The sequence below is a fragment of the Dermacentor silvarum genome, chromosome 2 (assembly GCF_013339745.2).
Source record: "Dermacentor silvarum isolate Dsil-2018 chromosome 2, BIME_Dsil_1.4, whole genome shotgun sequence".
Taxonomy (NCBI): domain Eukaryota; kingdom Metazoa; phylum Arthropoda; class Arachnida; order Ixodida; family Ixodidae; genus Dermacentor; species Dermacentor silvarum.
This window is the reverse complement of record NC_051155.1, coordinates 30,681,348-30,704,202: the sequence shown is the minus strand read 5'-3', so window position 1 is coordinate 30,704,202 and position 22,855 is coordinate 30,681,348. Positions and strand designations below refer to the sequence as shown.

At 45.7% G+C, this 22,855-nt stretch overlaps 1 protein-coding gene across 3 annotated transcripts in view; it reads right to left on the bottom strand.

Moving 5' to 3' along the window:
* Positions 1-22,855, bottom strand: part of LOC119441403 (leucine-rich repeat and calponin homology domain-containing protein) — a 118,749-nt gene that overhangs the window by 70,653 nt on the left and 25,241 nt on the right. For 2 of the 3 annotated variants that reach the window (XM_037706026.2, XM_037706028.2), the window contains exons 8-10: positions 21,569-21,643; positions 19,573-19,673; positions 6,629-6,791 (exon numbers count right to left, since the gene is read on the bottom strand). In XM_037706026.2, the coding sequence (XP_037561954.1) occupies positions 6,629-6,791; positions 19,573-19,673; positions 21,569-21,643 (339 nt within the window). The remainder of the gene's footprint in view (positions 1-6,628; positions 6,792-19,572; positions 19,674-21,568; positions 21,644-22,855) is intronic. The other variant, XM_037706027.2, reaches the window with a different exon arrangement.

Sequence of the window (22,855 nt, the reverse complement as noted above, 5' to 3'; positions counted from 1 at the left end):
TTTTGTATGTTTTCTATTGTGAAATAACCCGCTTACTACAATGCCCCCATGACGCATTATCGGTTATAGTGATGAAGCCTGGCTACTGGGTGTCTGTGCCGAAAGGGAATGTGAAGCGGACTCCTTGAAAAGAAAAAAAAATTTGAGCCGTTGCATGCCGCCGTACGCTGTTTTCCACCCTTCTCTGCATCGCCAGCTTCGCGCGCCTCTGTCCCGTTGCCCTTCTACCCCTCTGAACATGAATGGGCTGCGCCCTATGCTCTACGCTGCGCCACCCTCCGAAACAAGAACGGACCGCGCCGACTGCACTGATAGCGCTGGGCTGGCGGAGCACCTCATAGATGGCGTTAGCATCCGCTGGAACGCTTTGTGCCTTTAAAGCCTTGATTCTTCCGTTTACCACCCCACATAGCACCGCATTTGCTGCATGCCTTCTGACTGCGTAGTCCCCATCCATGATCGTGTCGATAGCGAACGCGGTTTCGTCCGCAGTTGCAGCAAACGGTAGTTTCAATTTGACTCAGTGCGTGCCGTCGGCCGCACAACTTAAGAACTGCAATGTCGCCATCCATGATCGCGTCGACGGCGGCCGCGGTAGGGGCACATAGTTTCGTGTATACTTGGTATGTAATCCGCACGCTGGGCAGTAAAGTTGTTCTAAAGGACATGAGCACCTATGTCAGTGTCGACGAAGATGTGCCAATGTGAAGAGAGGACACGGTAGACACTCATTGAAGAGGTCCTTGAGGTGCCTTTAGAGGATAATTCTGAAAACGACAAGGACGGTAGCTCGGAGCCTACACCAATGACCTGCGAGGCAGCAGATGCCTGCTTCAACTCCCTAGTGAACTTTTTACAGCAGGACGAAGGCACAAAAGGATTTTTAACGTCATTAGGTGAGATGACGTCGTTTGTGGCTACTCGCCAATTTGCACAGAAGCAATAAACATCCATCACAGACTCGATGATACCAAGCAAAAGTGCTACTTGAAGACAATTTTCTATTAAGTTCAGCTAAATAAATGCTTTTTATGTCATTTCCCCCCTGTTGTATGTCTACCTCATTTACCGTTTGAAGTAAGATTAAGTTCGTCTGGTAAGACGAACTCCTGATAAGACGAAATTTTCATGGTCCCTACGAGTTCGTCTTAAAGGGAGTATACTCAAATGTTTTTAAATGGGCTTATAGAAATCAATTTGATATACAGTATTTTTACAGGTTAAACATTTCTGTTAGAATTTTTTAACTAGCATCGCCACGAACCGTATAAAATGACAACTGCACTTTAACTATTGGTCAGATTTGAAAATTTTTGGTGGATTGGGGATTCTGGCAAAATAAAACTTCGCCTAGAAGTACCGCCGAAACTAGTCTGCAGTGCAGCTAGCACTTCCTCAATCAAATGAAGCAAAATTTGTGCTTCGATTGACTCGGCCACATAATTTTTAAATGACAGCAGCAGTGAAGGCACAGAAGGTTTCTTTTTCCCACCAAGAGTTGCTTTAATTCAGTGTTTAGACAGCGTATGTACAAATTATTACGAGCAATCCTTCCAGTCGTGTGGGCTTTTCACTCACACAAGAGCACGCAGTTGATTTCAGACCGACTCTGACCTAAGTTCAAGTAGCAGCCTAATGTCTTCCTTTTTGAACACCACCCGTGCAAATGCCCTCATTCACTGCTGTACAATATTGTGCAACACTACACATTACTGTACAGTACGGTACAGGTACTCTACAAAGTACGTGGAGGCTCTAGCACCAGTTGAACGTGCCCGAATAGACCAGCCTGTTGCACAGAAAAACTGAAAGAACACAATAATCAAGAATGAGGAGGCTTCTTTCTGCATGTTCCACAACCTGACAACCAACGGGCACTTACCAGTTTTCATATTTGCAAAGCCATGGCTTTCCCACATAGCACTGCCATATCTATGGCCAGTCTGGATGCCAACAACTCTCCGAAATCATTTTTTTTCGTGATCCGACTCGCAAAAGTTGGAAACTAGGAACCAGGTGCATATTTTCTATATTTCATGTCTTTCTTTTACTCTCAGTAAAAAACATAAAAAATTATTACTTTCATTCATGTTTCTTAAGGTGCTTCTTTAAGTTTCACATAACAATTCTCAAAAACTCTTTTGAGCAATTATTTCTGCTTTCATTCTGTTCAAAACACCACTGATCAGGCTACAATTTTATGTATCAGGGTATACGTTACGACTACTATGTCTTGAAATAAAACATTAAAACTAGGGGTGTGCAAATATCAAAATTTTTTAATACGAATCGAATCCGAATACGTAGCTTCGAATATTGAATTGATATTGAACAATGATATGCATGTGCATTTTTGGGTTATTTGTTATGTTGGAACATTGCAATTACATTGTCAATGTTAAAAAAACTAGACTAGTAAGCCATTATACTAAAACAATGAGTATATGGTTCATGATAACCAGGACCCGGGAAAAGATACTTTTATCATGATACGATACAAGATACTACTACAAAATTGTATCTGATATGATGTTTTCTATTTATATCTTTCGATACATTTGCAAATTTCTTATGATAGATCCATATAATGTAGTAGCAAACGCGATCGTACAAAAATGTTTGCTTGGAAATTTCTGAATTCCGACCAACCTTGTTTCATTTAACCCTTTCAGGTTCAGTGGGGTACATGTATGTCCTCCGCAAACACCTTCAACATGGTCAATGACGTACATGTACGTTATCTCTTGTACATTTAAAAAGCACGCCTCTTTCGATCATTTCTTTCGCTTGGCATGTGCTGCCACTCGACGGAAACACGTGGAATTCTTTTTACTTGTGCCAGTGCCTCTCCGGTATTTTTTTTTTTTATGGCAACGCGCATAGGCTATTGCTCGTGCAACCGGGTGCGCGCGCGCTGCGGCGACAAGTGCGCAATTTTTTCGTTTATTTCTTTTGCTTGGTATGCGCAGCCACTCGATGGGAACACGTGGAACTTTTTACTTGCGCCAATGCCTCTCTTTTTTTTTATTTTATAGCAACGGCGCGTCAGCTAGCGCTTGCGCATCCAGGCGCGCGTGTGCGCGGCACCGGCGGCAAGTTACGGTTTTCTCCTGCGGCGGATCCCGCCTGTTGCACGCGCTAAACTGAAGGCTATCTGGTGTAAAATCTCTCAAAGGGTGACCGCTTGTTACTTGATCGTTTATCGCCCACCACAGCGTGATTACACCTGTTACCAGGCAGGCGTGTATATACACAAACGATGCTGCCGTTTTTGCGTTTCCTTTTTTTGGAGACCACAAAAGCTCTATCACAGCTTGTTGGCGATAAGACGAAGGCTTCTCACTTGTTTCGGTTTCCGGACGTGCACATAACCATTTTTTGGTATGCTTATTTTCTTATTCATGAATAAATATTGTGTATATTACAAAACAAACGATTTTTTCCTCACTTTACTGTCAATATAAAAAAATTACGACCATATTTTTCGAAATAGGTTCTTTCGAAGAATTTAAATTGGCAATAAAAAAAATCGACCTGGGGGGTCGAATTTGGCAAAAAAATTCTACCCTCAAAGGGTTAAAAAAGATGCCTTTGAAAACTGAAAAATTGCGAAAAAGTCAATTTTTGGAAAACCACATATTCTGGCAGTATGTGTTATAAACTACCCTTTCTGTAAATATCAACGTCTAATTCACCGCGAAATTACTTCAAATAAGATATATAACAAGCCATGGCAGTCCCCGTGAGCGAGTGCTGAAAATACCCCAACTTGGCCCGATCGCCCTTTCCCGATCGCTTGACTGAGCGTTGCCATCTTGGTGTTGTTTTGGTTGTAAATTCCCGTGCTTTGTTTTGCCCGCCATCCGCGGCGGTGGCGGAGGCACGACCAAGGCGGGAATTGCTTGTGATTGGGGGGCTCGCGGAAGCTTTGAGTTTCCAGCGGCTCAGATGCGAAGCCGCGATTGGACGAAGCGCGGGCCTCTCAAGGTCGCAGGGGATCACGCTGCTCCTATTGGCTGCTGTGCGCGACGACGTAGTGGTTTGCTCTGGCATACGCCCGGTCATTGTCTGCTTCGGCGTCTTTATTGCCAGAGTCCTGTGTGTGCTCCGTTTGCCATCATTGCAGTCGGTCTTCACACGTTCTCTTCAAGCTTCCACCGTCTTCACAAGACAATCAACCGACTTTATGCGACGACAGTTGCATGTAGCCTGCTGATTGTTGCGCGGTTGATCACGATGCGCGCAACAAAATTCGGGTCGTTACATGCATTCGTTGCAGGGATGCGTTCCTTGAAGCTCGCCGGCATGGCGAAGCTCGCCGCATGACAAAGCGTGCTGACGGTTGCATCGATGCTTCCAGCATGGCAGTTTCTGCTTCATCTATGCAAGAGAACGATTGTGTTGACGCTTCTAGCAACGCGACTTCTGCTCCATCGGCGCAAGAGTTCGTCGTTACGAGTGTGCCTGGCGTCCCGTGCTCACCAATGGCAGCAATTGCGGCCGCAAACATTAAGATTGCGTCGTCCACCGTGCACTTGCAAACACGTTTTCGGACGTGCGAGGATATCGCGGCGGCCGATAGAGAACGTGCTGCTGTGCAACAAATACTTGGCGCTATGCCAGCGACCAAGAGGAAGTTGCACGCGATGAAGCCTGGTCCTGAAACTACCACCGCTACAGAGGCAGCTCCAACGGGCGACTGAGAAAGATTCCCTGCATTTGAAAACGGCCAAGAAACGGTTCCGAGAGAAAATGGAAAAGCGGAAAAAGAAAAGAGTGCCTAAAGACACATACAGTTATTCTGCAGGGTCATTTTAGACCAAGATGAGTGTTCGAAACTTTGAAAGCTCATTTTCTCAAAAATGGCTTTTCTGGCTGGTGAGGCTGATTGCTCCAGAAATATCTCTAGAATCACTGATCGAATTTCTATCAGGTTTTTTTTGATTGTGTACCCAAATAATTTTTTCAAGGCAACACAGGCCCGTTTTTCCAATATATTGTGTCTGTAATTGGTGATAATTAATTAAAATTTGAGTGATAAAGCCCAATCACCAACACTAAATTCAGTACTCTGCTAAATTTTTTTAGCTTGGAAATTTTTAAGAAGGGCTCTGTCTTGCCCTGAGGTACCTATCCAGGAATCATCATAGTGAATTTCACAGTGCTAACTCATTTTGCGAATTCTCCAGGCCTGGAATAAGAGACCCATGTGAACAATTCTGAGTTATTGCTGTTACTTGGGAACCAGTGAACATAACTGCATGAAACTTTGTGGTTCTTCAAACGCCTTTGCTGTGAGCATCTTCTGAAAATTTTATTAATTTATCTCAGCAAACAAAAAAGTTGCTCTACTAGGGTAGCCTATCCTAATGAAATGCCTGTTAGTCATTTAAAATTTTTGTCTTTCTTGCTCAAAGTATAACATATTTTCATTACGAAACAACTTGTTAAGGTTGCTTTAGCTGCTTAACATGAAAGCTCTTTCTATGCTGCGCTGTCAGTGGTTTTTGCTTGTCGCTGCTTTGTTTGCTGACCAGCTACTAGCGGGTCGCCATCTAATTACAAGAACATCAATAAGAAGCCTCTGCACGATGGCGGAAATACTGCTGTGTGGAGTTTTACCTTGTGCGTTAAAACAAAAAATCAAGAAAACAAAAAGTATGCGCGCTTCTTTTTGTCAAGACAGCACGAGTGCCACCACATCACTTTGCTCCACCAATAGGGACGCGCAGACCTCATCGCCTGCTCTTGCTGGAGGGCTCTGGCGAAAAGATAAACGAATGTCGCTGCCTTTAGTTTTATTCAGGTGGCCTAGTGGCAGCAGTATCAGCTTGAGAAGCAGAGTTCAGCCAACGTTTATAGTTTCGCACGGTGATGTTGCGATAGCAGTCTCTGGTATCTCAACATACATGATACATTCTTTCAAGTATCGGAAATACAGATACTGATACACGTCTTGCCAGACGTATCATGATACAGATACAAGATACCCAAACACTATCTAAGATACCGCACAGCACTGATGTGAACTTGGAAAATTTAGTAATTCCCACTGGCTGTCCTTGCTAGCCTGTGCGTTAATATACCACATCAAATGACCGTAAACTCTGATGCCAGTCGGCACTCATCGCACTTGCTGTCAAGCAATAAGCTCAGAATTGTGGGCACCGCTGCAAAAAAAAAAAAAAAAAAAGGTGCACCCTCGCTTTGCAAACCCGTGCCCCTTGCTACTGAGAGGCTGGCTTTTGCGCAAAGTTTAACGTTTGGTGGCTAAGTGTGCTTTACAGGCAAAATTTCGCTAGCAGCACGAAATTATCACAAAATTCAGAACATCGCCCAAATATTCTTAGATTAGATATAAACAAATGGTAAAAACCATGTTTGCTCCCGCACAGCCAGCAATATATTCGATTTGATTCAAATATTCGTATCCAACCGAATATTTAAAGATTTTCGAATGTCTATTTTTCGAATCATATACGAATATTGAAAATATAATACTCGATAATATGCAAACTTTTCAAATTTTCGCCCACCATTAATTAAACCACAAAAGCACCAAAAACGAGCATGTTTCCATCGGGAATGAATCAGTTAAATTCGGTGACTGCAATGTTTCTCCACTGACCGGAGCGATCCTGTTAAGCGGCGGTTGCTGCTGCTGTTGTGCAGTCACGTGATTGGTGGTGGTGGGTGCCAGGCCCAAGCGCTGCAGCCTCAGGGCCTCCTTGAACTCACGGTACGTCTGCTGGTGCACTCGCCGAGGTGGAGGAGGAGGGTCCTTGCACGACCTGCACACGCACCCCGTTTTATCGTTCTCAAGAATCGATCATTCAGTGCTGAACTATACCCTTCAGAGGCCAATTAATTCTGTCTGTTAAAATTTAATTTCACCACATATCCTGAATTTTCCGATTCGTAGAAAGTGTACTGCAGAAGAATTGATCCGAGAATTTTGAATTTTCAGATCTCATGTTTCAGGAATGTCAGATTTTAGAACATCCAACGTCTGCATGTCCAGCATACTTGGAAACCACACATCGAGCCACTTGAAAAGTAGCCTCATGTAAAACGCTGTCAAAGACATTGAAAGGGGAACCCAATCTCCACTCCTGTCCCATCAAATACTGAATGGATTCAGCTTTCAGCAACACGGCAATAGCACACAGTGTGTCTATGCATCAGTGGTGTCTGGTTCTGGTACCACGAGACCACCACAACAGGTTTCAATGACCCGGTGAGTCCCCTGTTTCAATTCCAAAGCCATGCTCATGCACTTAGCACATGTTTTGAACTGGTCGCACTGGGCAATATAATGAAATATTTGTTGCGCCCTAGAAGAATTGATGCTCCATGCAGTAAATACTGGGTCAATGGCTATCCAATAAAAAGTAAGTACAGTAAAACCTCGATAATTCGAAGGTCGCCAGACCGCGAAAATTCTTCGAATTAAGCGGATTTTTGAATTAACCGAAATGAATAATAAAAAAAAAAAGAAAACAAGCAAGAACTTGCCGCAAAAAGAAATCACCTTTATTTTCCATGTCCGAGAAAAATTACTCAATGTAATCACCAATGCGGGATTACTTGGCGCGCTGGTTCGCCGCCTCTAGTACCATGCTCTCCAGCTGGCTCAAAAAACGTAGCATACAAATATCACCCGCACTGCACTCAACAAAGTTGCGGACAATGTTCACGGAATCGATAACTGCCGCGAAAGCGGGCGTGGTGGTGCTTGACTCCAAAAATTTGGACTTGCTGGATATTCCGGACTTCAAAAATGCACCGTCAGGGTTCCCATTGAGTTCATGCATTTTACCACCCAATTTTTCGGACGAATTGAGACCCCAAAGTTCGATTTTGCGGACTAATTCTCTCTTTCCGAGCCGCCTACCCAATCTTGGAGGCCGCCATGTTAGATTTTGCACTGGCTTGGATTCCAGTGGCTCGCTGTATAGCCTCCAAGATTGGAACGCGTGCTATCAATTAAAGCCCCTATATAAAAAAGTAGCGTCACGCTTTGAAGAATGCCGCCGCCTCCTCGCACACCCTGTCCGAGGCCGACGCCGCGTTGGTATTGGCCTAATGGCATCACGTGGACCGCCAGACCGTCGGACGCTGGCTGCGTTTGTTTACGATCACGCTCCGTCGCCATTTTCGCTTGATAAGCGTCTACCGACTGGCGAGGAGCGCACGTTGGTACCGTTGCTCTTCCTTGTTGTTTAAGTTTGAGAATGCGTTAAACTAAGTTTTGTGGCAAGTGCGACGTCGCTTCAAGGCATTTTCCATAACCCTGGCTTGCTGCGCCTTTGGATGCCAAAATACTTCTAGCAAAGGCAAGCGACTCTTCTCGATACCGCCCGGTAAGCGCGACGGGTTAAGAAGAAAGACGTGGATTCATCGAATTGGCAGGAAGAACTTCAGACCAACACCCTCCACACGACTATGCGAGGTAAGTTGCGAGTACGTGTACTTTGGTGTATTTGGACGTGTATTCGGCGCGCTTAATAGTTTTGTACGCCTACAGGCTTGCATTCGCGGGCACGCGAGGCTGCGTGCGAGAACGTCATTCCGAAACTTGATTCTGGAACTTTTTTTTTAAAGAATCTGCGCAGTCCTTTTGATAAAATTAAAGGTTCGAGTGTAAAAAGTCATCTTAGGAAAGCAACTCTTTATCGCTTGTGGTTACTTAATAGCCCTCTTTACAGCGAACAGCTTTGTGTGCCTCTTTCGTTCGTGTTTGTCGTTGGCGGTAGCGCGGTTGATAAGCGATACAAAGGCACCGATGAAAAACGTGCGTACTCTACCAAAATCGAGTTACAGGGTGCGTTCGTCGCCAAATGACAGCATCAAAGGTGTTTGAGACGTACATACATGCTAATTCACGTGAGCTTTAAAGTGTGTGAATTTTAAGAAGCGGCGGTGGAGCACTCGCAAAGAAAACATGCGGTCACCCGCTCGCAACCGTTCCCAAAGCATGCACCTTAATGCAACTCTGTTCGCGACAAGTACGTCACTTCGTGAACGGACGAGCTAACGTGACAAGTCACAAACCTGAAAAAATAATTTACTGAACGTAAGCTCAATATGCTCTAGTTTGAGACTGAGTGAAGCGCTGTTACCGCCTTCCCGCTTCGCGAGCGAATGCTAAAGAAGTGATTTCATTTTCTATGTCCGCAGAGTCCCGACTGGATGACCGGCCGCGCAAAATTCTGTCGAGTATGAGGCACTAGAAACATAATAGGACCAGCGCCCACCCCGAGCCTTGGCGCGTGCTTATAAGATTGGCAAGCACGCATGTAGGCAGCTTTGTAGCTTGCAATGCCCCATCGAACCTTCAGAGCAGCGATTGTTTGTGTCCTCTATCAGCCTTTTTACGTCATCTGATACGCGTCGTGAATTCACATGGTATGGACGGTGCGGATTATTTAGGTTACTGAGGGCTTGCTGGAGGCCAAGATGTTGACATTCGATCACAAACTTATTATTTACACCAATTCGCAACAAGATCTTGCGACACGCGCTTGACAAATGTTACGTACCTAATTGTAGCGCACGCGATACATTCGGAGTCATCATGGTACGGCGTTGGCGCTCGTTTAGGTACTTAAAAGAAGTTTTCAAAACAGGAATAAACGAAAACCTGCCGTCACTGAATTTATATAACCCTCCTTACAGAAATTCTATGCTGTACACGAAGTTACTCAAAGCTAGAAAGCAAACGCAAACGCTCAAACGCACCGCCTTGCTAAGCGCGCATTCACTCTGCGAAAGGTCGTCTGCTACGCTCGAGCGGTGTAGGCGGCGCCACGGTCGAGGAGCGAGCGCGAAAGAGAGGAGAATCGAGGAGGAGGGAAGGTGGAGGAGGAGAGTGTCGCTACTTTTTTATATAGGGGCTTTACTATCAATAGAGAGCTCCAGTCTCGAAGGCCATGCACGCTCTTCCTTGGCTGACAAAACGCTCCAGAGTACTGAGGCGCGATCTTGTACGCATTCCAAAATGGAACGGAGGCGGTCCGTTCCATCGAGCTGCACACGATTGGTCAATTTGAACCGTGAGCCGCACACGATTGGTCAATTTGAACCGTGACAATCAAATTGACCAATCGTGTGCAGCTTGATGGAATGGACTGCCTCCGTTCCATTTTGGAACGCGTACAAGATCGCACCCCTGCTCTTTTTCTTTTTTCTTAGTATATGCGCTCAGCACTATCGTTGTAACCATTTATTGTGGGATGTTTTTTTATTGCGACAGCAATTATATGGACACTTGAAGCGGATTTTCCCCAGTGCAAAGCTGTCGAAGATAAAAAGCACCGGCTACATCGCGATGGACGGACAATTTGTTGCCGAGCACCTGAGTGGCGAAAAAATAATCGTGATGTGCGCCCGTTGGTGCAAAGCGCGTCTCGGATGAAAACGCGCGCCGCGAAGGATGTCGCGAGGCCTTCGCCGCTGCTAGCGCTAATCAGTCATGAGATGAAGAGAATTTCAGCTTCCGCACTGGTCTTGTGCTAAATAGAAACAATATTTGACGATTCATAGAGTAAATAAAAGCGTGTTGACGTAGTGAAGCATTGTTTGTTTTCTTGATACCCTCGACAATTCGACATTCGGTTAATTCAGGGGGGGGGGGGGGTTCCTTGGCACTTTATGGAGCTTAGTAGGGTTCCCTGGGATGAACGTACTTGAGAACCCCTGCTCTAGAACGTCTAAGGCGTCAATATAATCGCGAACAGAGCTTTAGTAATCGAGAAATTGAGGTAAATGCAGGGCACAATAAGAGACTCCCCAGGGACATTCCGGTACTTACTCGATGACGAAGGCACTCCTAAAAAAAATTATGTCACTAGTACTCAACCACTCGTATTAAAAAGATTGTTTCGTTGGATTATAAGACGGAAGAAAATGTTAATTGTCTACTTCTATTACATTCTCAGAAAAAATACCTTTTTGGCGTTACACTTGATAACGACGCGGGCGGTCAAAAGGTTTAGTTTTAGCTCGACTCTCCGCCGCACGCGCTTTCGAGTTTCAGAAGTTTCGTTATCGCGTATTGCTGCGCTGGTGTTACTGGCTCGCTCAACTTGCACTTGAATTTGCTAGCAGCTTGAGATTCGCGACGGCAGGTCCAGACAGTGACCAGCTTCGTCACCCAACGTCGCACTGCTGGAGTCCTCGCTGCTTTCGCACTCGGAAGAGCCGGTGTCGAGGCCACCGTCGTAGTACGCAACGACGCTGGCAGCGCGAGCCCTCAGCAGCATGTCACGCTCATCGGACCTTCAATCGCTAAAATCGAGCCCAGCATCGCAAGCCAATGTGTCAATGTCAGGGTCGTCAACTAGTTGGTCGATTGCGACGAGCGTTGACGATCACCGTGTTCACAATTCGGCGCGCACTTTACCTTTCTCTATGGTGCCTAGCCACCATACTTCCGTTTTCGTACTGCCGTCGGCTCTGTCTTGGCTCTGTTTCTGGCCACGCGTTTGTGCTTTCCGCAAAAAAATGTCGTAGCGCCGTCTGCGGGCGCCGTTTTACTGACCGGTGGCACGTCACTATATGGCCATGACGTCACCACTCCTCACTCGGGCGGGTGATTTGAATTGCGTTAGAGGTACCCGGACGCTTCACATGCAATTTTCTCTTCAAATAAATCTTTTCTTGGCACGAAACAACTGTTTCGAGGTTTCTGGTATGATATTTTAACAGTCCACGTTGAAATAATATTTGCCTTTAGTGTCCCTTTAAAGGAGCCCCGAAACACTTTTTGAACATAGTAAGAAAACACTGCCAATCTGTCGTAGAGGCTGCTGTGAACATGTGAGCGAATTATTACTGGACTGCCTGTAGCAGGGAATTTACAATCTGCTGTCAAACACAGCGAAAAATAGCTTGCTCTTGCTTCTGCAATGTCGTCATGCAGCGTCACCGAAAGCAACTGGCCCACCAAAGCTATTGGCTGATTTCGTGATCGCGAAAGAAATACATAATTGCTAATTTTGAGTTTAAATAAATGAAAAATATGTCTGCAATCTCAAAAAGAGCAGGAAATCATTTCATCTTTGCACTGCACATAGCTGTGTCTGTTGTGTGTAGCCTCCGAGATGGCAGCAGCATGCTGTGTACTAGTGTAGTCTATATCGGCTGCCTCGGGATGCTGTGACGAGCTCTTTTGCTGCTGCGACACATAACTTGCGGCAGGGGCTTTGCCCTCTTGGCTTCACCACTGTATAGCTTCCAGCGCGCTAGCGGAGATGAAAAGAGAGATAAACGTGGGTATCGGTGCAATAAGTCCACCTATAGTTGAAGGCTTAGAAAAATCTTTGTGGCATGAGATTCGCGAACGACGTCCTTTATACAGTTAACGACTGATAATTCGGACTTCATGGGGAACGTAAATAAGTCTGAACTATCGAATGTCCGAAAAAACGAATGCGCCCAAAAAAAGATAATTTTATTTACGTTTTAATGCCCCTGTGCAAGGAAGAAGTGGTCAATTCGTTGCTGCACACACTTCCGCTTACATGCAACCAAGTATGCCTACATTTCTGCCAGGTTTTCTGTTGTCGCTGTACGCTGATGCAAGGACTTCAAAGTCGCTGTATGATGGTGGGAGAACTTGCTTAATTATTTCGTTATCCTTCAGTTCGGCACACAACACCGCGCTGTCGACGTCTGCAAAGTCTTCAAATGTAACGGCTGCAGGAATAGACACACCGCAGCCTAGCAGGTCATCAATGATGTCCACATTTGAGTTCGTTGTGGTAGGCGGCAGTTCAGGCTCTTCAGTTGCGGAGTCGGGGTGATTCGAACTGTGACTAAAGACTCATTCGGAGTCAGACTGCGGGGGACCGTTGGTTCCATGTGACGCGGCCTGTCAATAACTTCTCGAGAAAGCCTTCTTGGAGCGAGCAGAGCACAGTCTGGAATGCCAACTAATGGCTGGGATGCCGGAATAGGATGTGATCATCGCGATGTTGATGCGTCCTCACAATTCAGGCAAAGCCTCCAAGATCAGCATTTGTAATTTAATCTGAGGTGTAGTGCTGCAACTGAGACAAGGCTTCAGAGATTACCATTTTACTTGTAATCTCCGAGGCCATACTTCATGTCTCATCGAGGTTGCCAGAGGAGATAATGGTGGCAGAATCTGCGTACGCTACAGTCACGGACGGAGTCCGGATAATCGAATGTCGAGCTGGCGGCTGTCCGAAATATCGGTCGTCTTTACACATTAAGTCTACGGGGCCAGGGCCATTGGCGTTGCCGCAAAGCTGTCCGAGTTACCGAGCATGTCTGGATTATCGGTGTCCGATTTATCGGTTGGAAACTGTAGTGAGGCCATTCTATGATTAGTTACAAAGTGTTTCAGGGCCCCTTTAATGACTTGCACAACATTTAATATAGCTAACTGTCATAAAACTCTTGTAAAAAAGCATCCCTTGAAAGATACTATGTCCAGGCAGTACTCTTGTGGGAATTATGAAGGTTCATATTTTCCCGCGTTCCTATGCGCGCTCCGAAAGCGAGGAGAACAGACGCCTTTTCCCCTTCTTCCTGTGCGGGGAGCCAGACGGCTTTTCTAGCAGTGGCTCGACCCTCTTGGAAACCAGTTGCAAACGTAACAGTGACTTCGCCGCGGAGTCCTTTGTCCATTGGACCGAACCAAGAACAAGGCGGGGCGGTCGAAATCGGCACGGCCGGCTAACGCCGGTAACGGGAAGACTACCAGTCGCGATGAAGGAAGGACCTCAGGTAAACATCTCGTTCCCACCCTTTGTCGCGCCCAGCCATAGCTCGCCTTACGATCAACCCTGGCAACCATAGCGGTCGTAACCAGCTTGCTGCCAAGTGAATCCTCTGGATCAATAAACATTGTACTCGTTATTCTACAGTGTGCTGTCATGTTTCTGCTTGTCCTGGTACTGCCGAAGCCTGGCCGTACGAGGCGAGCAAAAGGGAGTTGGCCGTCAAGCCTTAGCCTTACCAACAAAGGCGGCTTGAGAGAACCTGAGACTACACTCTTATGTATGACAAAGATAATTTCAAAGAACCTTTAAAACCCTTACGAGGACAAATACACAGTAAACCTGTTAACTATAAGCTGTAAGTGGAGTTTCAAGATAAGCACACCACTGGCTTCTATTTTTGTGATTTCGCTTTTCTCAAAACTCTGGATCTCATGCCAAGACAACATGCTAGGCATAGAGATAAGACGACTGATCCTAATACAATATTTACGGTGGGCTTGCATGCTGGCTTCTTTTGGGCTCAGTGCTTGGGATGATCGTGCCTGCTCAAAAGTGCAAAATAACCTTGCTCAAGGCCACGATTAATACCGTGATCACAATGCTGCGTGCTAGACCGCATTCTAAATGAGAGGGGGGAAAAAAGAAAAAAAAAGTTTGACTCCCAGTTCACCATTGCTGCACGAGGCTACAACGAAGTGCAGGGAGCAGCTGAGCAAGTGTGCGTGAGCGGTGATAGACAGAAAGAAGCAGGAAAAATAATCGGGGAGCATGGCCCGGTGCGGCGCTTCTCTCGAATAGCACGCTGCCGCTGGTAGAAAAGCGAGTGCAAGCAACATTCCTGAGGCTGCCCCTTCTCCCTGGTATTTTCAAAGTCGAGATTTCAAAGTATTTGGAAGCTGGTGCAAAATGTTTTGAGATAAGAGGTGAAAAACACATGGGTTGACAACAAGGCAAAAAAAAAAAAAAAAGATGTACCAATTAAAAAGCACTGAAATGATATTTTGAGATATCAGAGTACAAGTTCATGAGGGTTAAATCTAGTGTACTTTTATCAGGATCAGCCCGCTCACTCCAGGATAGGCCCGTTTCAAAATGTGTAAACACCCTACAAGTGATCTGTACAATGCTAACGCATTAAAAGGCACAATTTTCGCAATTATGTTTCACCCATAAAATTGATTGCTACCCAGTGGTACACAGAGTGTAATCCTTCTCCCTTCGTACATCTTGCCCGCTTACATAAAGTCCAAATCATGTTATGATAAACATGAACTTGCCAGGAGGCATTCATGCCACATACCCTGCAAGTCTGGAACTGCCTTCCCAAACCTGCAACAATGATTGCTAATTATACACATTTTCACGCAGCCCTTGCTAATATTATATCACCAGGAGATTTTCATCTTAAAACACTGATGTTGCACTTATGTCAGTTATTATGTCCCCTGTGGACACCAACTTTGCATTCGCGTAGTTCAAACACAGATTGAAAAATGCGATTTGAAAAGCGCGGGCGAACGCGCGTTTCCTTTCTCGATTTGACAAGTGGCGCCATCGCCCTAAAGATATACGAAATAATGATCATAAAGCGCGGAAAAACGGCCGCTTCAAGCTTCTACGGTGCGAAGCTTAAGTCACTCTTCCTTTTTATTTGTTGTCATGGTATTAACGTTATTAAAAACACTCAAAAGCCATTTATTTGTAAAAAGAAATGTTTCATGATTGACAAATACTATCTTTTCTTGGAGTACAATGTGTAAGAGTGCCGCACGCAACTATAGAAATTTAGTGTCCACGTTTGTGGACAGGGCGCCTCAAAGCCGCCTTTCCGAGCAAGCTGCCTTGTGTAGCACATGACGCCCCATGGCTAAAATAATCAAAACGTTTTGTCTTACTTTTTCAGGCATTTCTAAGCATTCGGTAGAGAGAAGGAAGGTCAATGACCAGAATGTCAACGATCTTTTAGCGAAAATGCAAAATGGCAAGGTAACGGATGCAGATCTTTCAGATGATGAATGCGCGGAGCAAGACTTGGCACATACGGTGGCCCGTGAGGGTGATTTCTCATTTTCTGTGTTTTGTGCTGAGCAACAGCTGGTTAGAGTACCTCAGGAACGCAAGCGCTGAGAAGCTCCTACAGAGAAACACCATGGACATGATGGCGTTCCAAACAGACATTGCAAACAGCCTGATCACTTGCAACAGGAATGCTCCAAAAAAGCGCGGTAGGCCAAGCAATGTCAGCTCTAAGCCCGCTGTCAAGAAGGCCACACCCACGGAGAAAGAAGTATTTGAGGAGGAGAATCTCTAGGCGGCGGCAGCGCGCGAGGGCGGCGCGATAGCGTCACGGCGGAATGCGGTTTACACCGAAGCACGACAGATGACGCTTTCAGCGTGTTGCCATCTTTTACATGCTCTTCTATGGACGGGAAGCATAAAAATCATGATAGCGCCTCGTACATTATAAAATTTCTAAGATTTCTGTCTGTAACATCAATCGGTAGATATGACAGATATTTTAGCTGCAGTCACTAATCGATACTGCCAGAATTATAGGCCATACAGCGCTTGAAACGAACTGCTAATAGTGGCCCCTGAGCAGACGACGTCTGCCGCCGCATGCACGCGCCCCTCGCTCCTCGCTCGCATATTGTGTGCGCGCATGCGTAGGTGGCCTTGGGAGGGAGAGTTCCCAATAAGTTCGCGCATCCATTTGCGATTTGCTGGTTTTCTTTCTCTTTAGCGCTCTCAGTGGCTTCCGCGCGTTTCGCCGGCGGTGCCGACTCCGATGTTTGCGCGCACTTTTTACGCGGCGAAAAAGGAGAGTGCTTTGCAGATTTAGACCAGTGGTTCTTCAGGATGGGGCGCAAATGTTTCGTGCCGAACTGCAGCAGTGGGTACGCGTCCTGCAAGGCAATCATTTTTGACAATCTGAGTCATCGTGACGTCATAGGGCGGTATTTGATGGTGGTGATGATTTATTGCATCACTCGTCCCCGACGCCGCGGCACGCTGACGGTCAAATTTCGCATTTAATGAGGCATCTAAGGCTTTCGCCTTAGTATAAGTGCAGGGTTATACGTCCCAAAAGCACGATATGATTATGAGGGACGCCGCAGTGGAGGGCTCCGGAAATTTCGACCACCTGGGGTTCTGTAACGTGCACCTAAATGTAAATACACGGGCCTTTAGCATTTCGCCTCCATCTAAATGCGGCCGCCGCATTTCCATTATTCCCATTATTCATTGAATAGTCCCATTATTCGTTGAAATAAATTATACCTAACTCATTGGGTTCATGTAATCAAAAATTATAGATTTCGCGTTGTACAAAATATATCACGCTGGTAATTTCCCTGTATGTGACGCCATTTTTCTCATTAATTTACCGAAAAAACTTGGAGGGCGCTTGAGCTTCGCCTTTTAGAGTAGAACGCAATAGAGTAGTCGGGCCCCGTGCGCATCGCCTTCTCAATTGCTAGCCTCACCGACACCGGTATTTCTGCGAAACGAGCTCTTTAACGCTATTGCGTTAAAATTTGGAGCCGGCGAGGACGCACAAAAACATCCATTCGGGCGTGAAGCGCGAACGGCGAATCGGCGACGAATGGCCGAGCTTCGTCGGAGAGCGTGGTGAGAGGGACGCGTGCATTTTTCCTTCTCCGCTAGCGAAATCTCACGACAGAGGGCGCGTGAGCGCTGTGCCCGATTCCTTGACTTTATCAGGACGCCCGAGCGAGCGCAGTTTCGCCTCCTCAAGAATTCTTGCTCCGTGGCCACACCGCAGTCGCTTCCAACTGCTGCTATTAGGTATGACAGGTACGATCACTGGCCGCAGCACATGCGCACACCAAATGCACAGCGTTGCTGCCGCGAGGGATGCGCAGCGAAGAGCCGAATTCGCTGCCAAAAATGGAACGTATTCTTGTGCCTGTCGGCTCAGAATCATTGCTTTCATCTTTACCACACAAAGTAGATTGAAAATGCTTAGATAATCAAGGAAGAATCACGGGGAAAATGTTTTGCCCCACTTACCCAGCTAAGCGAACAGTGCAACATTTTTTTCCGGGTTAAGGCCCTGTCCACAAATGTGGACACTACGGAAAACAACGAAAAATAAAATATGTTTCCATCTTTTAATGGCTCTTGTATTGAAGCATGAAGAGCCGAAAATGATGTTAAGATAATTTTTTTCATTGCCAGAAGAAGAAGAAGTAGTTTATTGATGTGAAAAAGTAGAGAGGTCGGTCGGAATATGGAGCATCTGGCCTGCTACTCTACGTAAGGGAAGGGGAGGAGGGGAAGAAAGAGGGTCACAATGGGGGATGATAATGGGAGGAACCAGATTTCATTCACACCTGAAGGGGATATACCAAGAAGCTAACAGAAAATACATCTTAGTGCTTTTGTAAAGCCCTCACAGAATTATACAATTAGGAACTTACTATATTATCGATACTTTCAAATGCCCTTTATTTTCTCAACCTTTTCATAACCTATTCCCCTGTGTAATACCATTGGCCGTAATGGTACCATAAAAAATAAAGAGAAAGGTCTCCCAAGCGAACCATTGTCAACCGCCAACAGATTGGCCAGAAGTAAAAAAAAAAAAATTATGTTACTTTGGCAGGAAATGCACATTCTTAAGCAAGGGTTACAAGGAGTGCTACAAACCCCGACAGCCATAGGCCTCATGTACAAACGAAACAGTTGTTACCGTATTTACACGATTGTAGGTCGACCCATTTTTTCAAATTTGGCAATCCAATTTTGGGGGGTCGACTTTAATCGAAACCGAACCGTGTACCGCTAGTAACGGCAAGAGAAACGAGAAATCAGGGGCGCTACGGCGTGGTTACAACTTTGCACCTATGTTTTTATGGTTACGGTAGAAGCGTAGCGTAATGATTTACTGTATTGCATACATTCTGATTGCGCGCACCATGAGCACACGGCTCTTGTGGGAGCATCGATCATATGATGGAAGAGCCGCTGTTTAGGGGGTATTGGTAGATGGCGGAAGAGCCGCCGTTTGGGGGGTATTGGTAGCTGGCGGAAGAGCCGCTGTTAGGGGGGTATTGGAAGTTGGCGGAAGAGCCGTCGTTTGGGGGTATTAGTAGTTGACGGAAGAGCTTTTCTTTGAGATACGATTGTTTTCGACGGCCGCGCGCATCTTGTCACTTCTGCTGTTGTGCTGAATCGTCGCGCCTGTCATGAGTGCCAAGAACTTTTGGCGCTCGTTCTCAGCAGCATTCAAACGGGCTGCTATCCTCCATGTTGAGGAAACTAACAACTGCGCAGCGGGACGCAAGTCCGGAGTCAGTGAACGTGTGGTGCGGCAGTGGCGGCTTCAGCGCGAGAAAATTTGGCCTCTCTGGCTACTGTGTGCGGGTGGGTCCTCTCTGCGTGGGGGGCTGTACCGCGTGATGTCGTGGTGCGGTCGTTCGCGAAGTGTGGACTCACTTTTGATGACGACGTGCTGTGGGACCGCAGCAGCTATGATGGCAGCAGTACCAGTGAGGTTAACTCTAGTGACGATGAGTAGTCTTAGCAACCCCATCAATAAATTTCCCTTGTGTGAAATGCACTCCCGTGGTTTTTCCCCCCCCCCACAATGTTTTTTTTTGAGACATGCCATTTTGGGGGGGTCGACCTACATTCGAGTCGACTTACAATCGTGTAAATACGGTAAATGCAATCATCCGGTGCACTCTGGTGCACCAGACTATTGCATAGGTACTCCAGGCCAAAAGCTTCCAGCATTTTTTCGCTTCCAAAATGTCCAGAGCACAGCCATGATGCATCAAGAAGAAAGGCCCACCTGGCTGGAGACACTGTTGGCTCGCAGGTGCTACTGTGATCACCGTTGTGCATCTCGACTGTATGGTTGGGGAGCGGCTCAGGAAGAGCTGGGCCGTTTGACTTCAAAGACCGGCAAGAGAGAGCAAAGGACACCGTCAGAAGATACTATAAAGAACACAATCATTATTGTAATAGAGTGCTGAAGCTGCTCCACTAATCTTTTTTTATCTGTAAGAGTGGCTTTAGCAGTCCAGTGTCAACAGCAGATTCAAGACAGCAAAAGGAAACCAGAGAGCAAGCAAAAAAAGAAAAAAGCAAAGCAAGAGCTACTGCCAGCAGAAGCTTTACTGCAGCCATTCGCATGATGTGTTGCACCAGGGTGGCATCAGCATCACGAATGGTCCACAGAACCCCATGAGGGAACAAGTATTATGTGCAGGCACAAGGACCACAACGTTTGAAATATTTCCGATGGATTTGGTTAGTGCAGCATTTACTGTCTGGTGAGTGGGTGAACTAGAAAAAAAAAAAGAAAAAACCAGTACATCCCACATACAAGGCTCTACCATTTTACCACCACCGCGGTGGTTTCAACGTTTCCGTGAAAAACGGAATTTTTGGAATAGCATCTCCCCTTAAGTCCTGAAATTGCACAGTGGGTTATGAAGGCCATCGTAGTGGTGGGCACCAGATTAATTTCAACTACCTGGGGTTTCTTTCACATGCACGTAAATCTAAGCATACAAGTGTTTTTGCATTCAGCCCCAAGAGGAATGCAGCCGTCGTGGCCAGGTATCAAATGTGTGATGCTGTATCCAATGAGCCACCACAGCAGGTATGCATTGTCTGGATCGAACCTGTGGTGTTGCACCAGTAGCAACTGTGCCATCATGGTGGGTAATGCTGAGACCCTTCTGACAGCATTTCAAAGCACATAAAGAGAGCAAAATGGCCAATTCCCCTCAGAAAAATAATTCTCTGTACCAAAGAAGCATCAAATAAATTTACTCTATTAAAGAGAAGACACAAGATACCATATTTACTTGACTGTAAAACGAATTTGTAGCACAGGCGGCTACACAAAACGTTCAGCTTTGAAGTGTATCTTCGGAAGCATGCAAGCATTTAATGCGCCTGCATTGCTTCGTGCCATCTCATGTTGGAATGATCTTCCAGAGCACATTGTTTCCATATCTGAACACCCATAGGTGGAGAGAGTTCATTTTTCTGAGGGGAGGGTGCTAGGGCCCGACCAGCTTTCCAAACCCCACCCATATATATATATATATATAACCTTTACTAACAGTTGCACTTGGAGAAACTTGGTGTGACCTGGAAGAATGGTTCACTTGGAAGAATTGTCTTAATTGCGCTATTACTGCTTTGCCTTTCCAGCGAAACTGTGGCCTCTGTGTTCTGTGGAAGCCCGCAGGGTGAAAGAAGGTTCACGAAAGAGAAAACTGTCATCCACCCGACTGTAGCACAGTGCAATTTTTAAATGAGAATATTCCCTTTCACGTAGCCTTTCCTGCAACACGACGAAATTGCAACAGTTGTTCCTACACAGTAAGTGCTTGCACCACATATTAGCTTTTTCTGAAAGCAGCACTGCCATATTCAATGACTGTAAAGTCATATAAGGCGCTAGCTCGTGTTGCATTTTGTTATTGTTTCTATGTTTAAATCGTGGGTGTTGCAGTTTTCTTTGTTGTATCAATGAAACATTTCTTGCATCTCTAGTAGTAGTTTGAAAACTGGTACAAAAGAACACGTTAAAGAAGCAAATGCAGAAAAGCAAAGGAGTACTAATCTATGTTAAGACAACTTCCCAGTGACTCGTATCAGTATTCGATACACTTCCAGCCTACAAGCACGCATAGCAAAGCAGCTTGACGTCTTAGCAGAGAAGCTCCTGCTGCATACTTTTTGTGAGAAGTGGAGGGGCATTTAATAAACTGTGCAGAACCTTTTCAAGCAGCTCACATTTGCAGCCAAGCCAAAGCCAGTGGTGTTACCTGCGAGTCTAGTAGCATAGGCGTGCCACCCTCACCGTGTTCAGAGATGTCCGTGTCTGAAGAGTCGTCAAAAAACTGCATGCAAGAGAACCCCCTTCACCTCACACAACTAACGTGTGGCTGGCACATGAAAACTCACTGCAAACATATGGCAAAGGCAGGGTTAAGGACTGTCGGGTGCTCGAAGTACCATGATCTGTGCATGCAGCCCGCATTAAAGGTTTAACAAAGTTGAGCAGCAGTACTGATTATGTGAGAATTTTGCCTTCATGCGCAACTTCCCAGCAGAGCAGTCTGCATTAGCTTTAATCACATTTTTGTGAAGTCGCATGCAGAAGCATAATTGACAAATAAATGTGATCAGCATTACCATAAAGCTGCACCCTGCTTCAACAGAGGGTAACAGTGAGAGATCGGTGATAACTGCATGTACAGATCTGGAGCCTTTGCCAGCAAATAAGCCGGGCATCTTTTATACTGATCTGGGCAATGTCGAATGAAGTTACTGGCGTGGGCCACACATGCTGGTATTTGCTTTCCCCTTCCACGAGGACTGTAACTGCCGATGTATATCATATGCAGGGCAAGTTACATACGTGTAAAGATAAAGTATATCTTGCAACATTAGACTAATATGAATGCTCAACACACTTCAACTGAGAATATCTATGGCTAAAACTAGGTATTATACAATGCTTCGAAAAAGACTGCCATGTTCTTGCACAGAACATGGCTGAACAATCTTTCATATGATTTCACTTGATCAGTGCTTTAAATGATTCAAGCAGTACGCATAATGTAGAGTCTTGTTCACAAAAGCACAGTACAGTCGACTTCCGTTATTTCGACCCTGACAGGACTGACGAAATGATCTGATCATCCGGTGGGTTGAATTAAACAAGATGCAGAAAGAACACCAAAACACACCACTGATTCATTTGACTGTACTTGCCCTAACCTAGCACACCCCCGAATGAAACCTGTGCCAGCTTTCTATGTGTCCAAATTAGAAAACTAACATGGCAATGACATTAAAGCTTCTAAACAAAGTAGAAAGTTAAAGTGCACCCGATTTTTTAGCTAGAAGGATTCTATCACAATAGCGGCCAGTTTTCTAAAATCAACTTCGCCATACATTTTTTTTTGAAGTCAGCTCCGCCGCAGCACATCCGAGTTACGTGGTAAAGCATACGGCCACTACGAAGGCAGTTTTGGTTTCGTGTCCGACTGCACCACGCTAGCAATTTTTGTCAAAATTTTCATTAGAAAAAGAAAGGCACGCGTTAA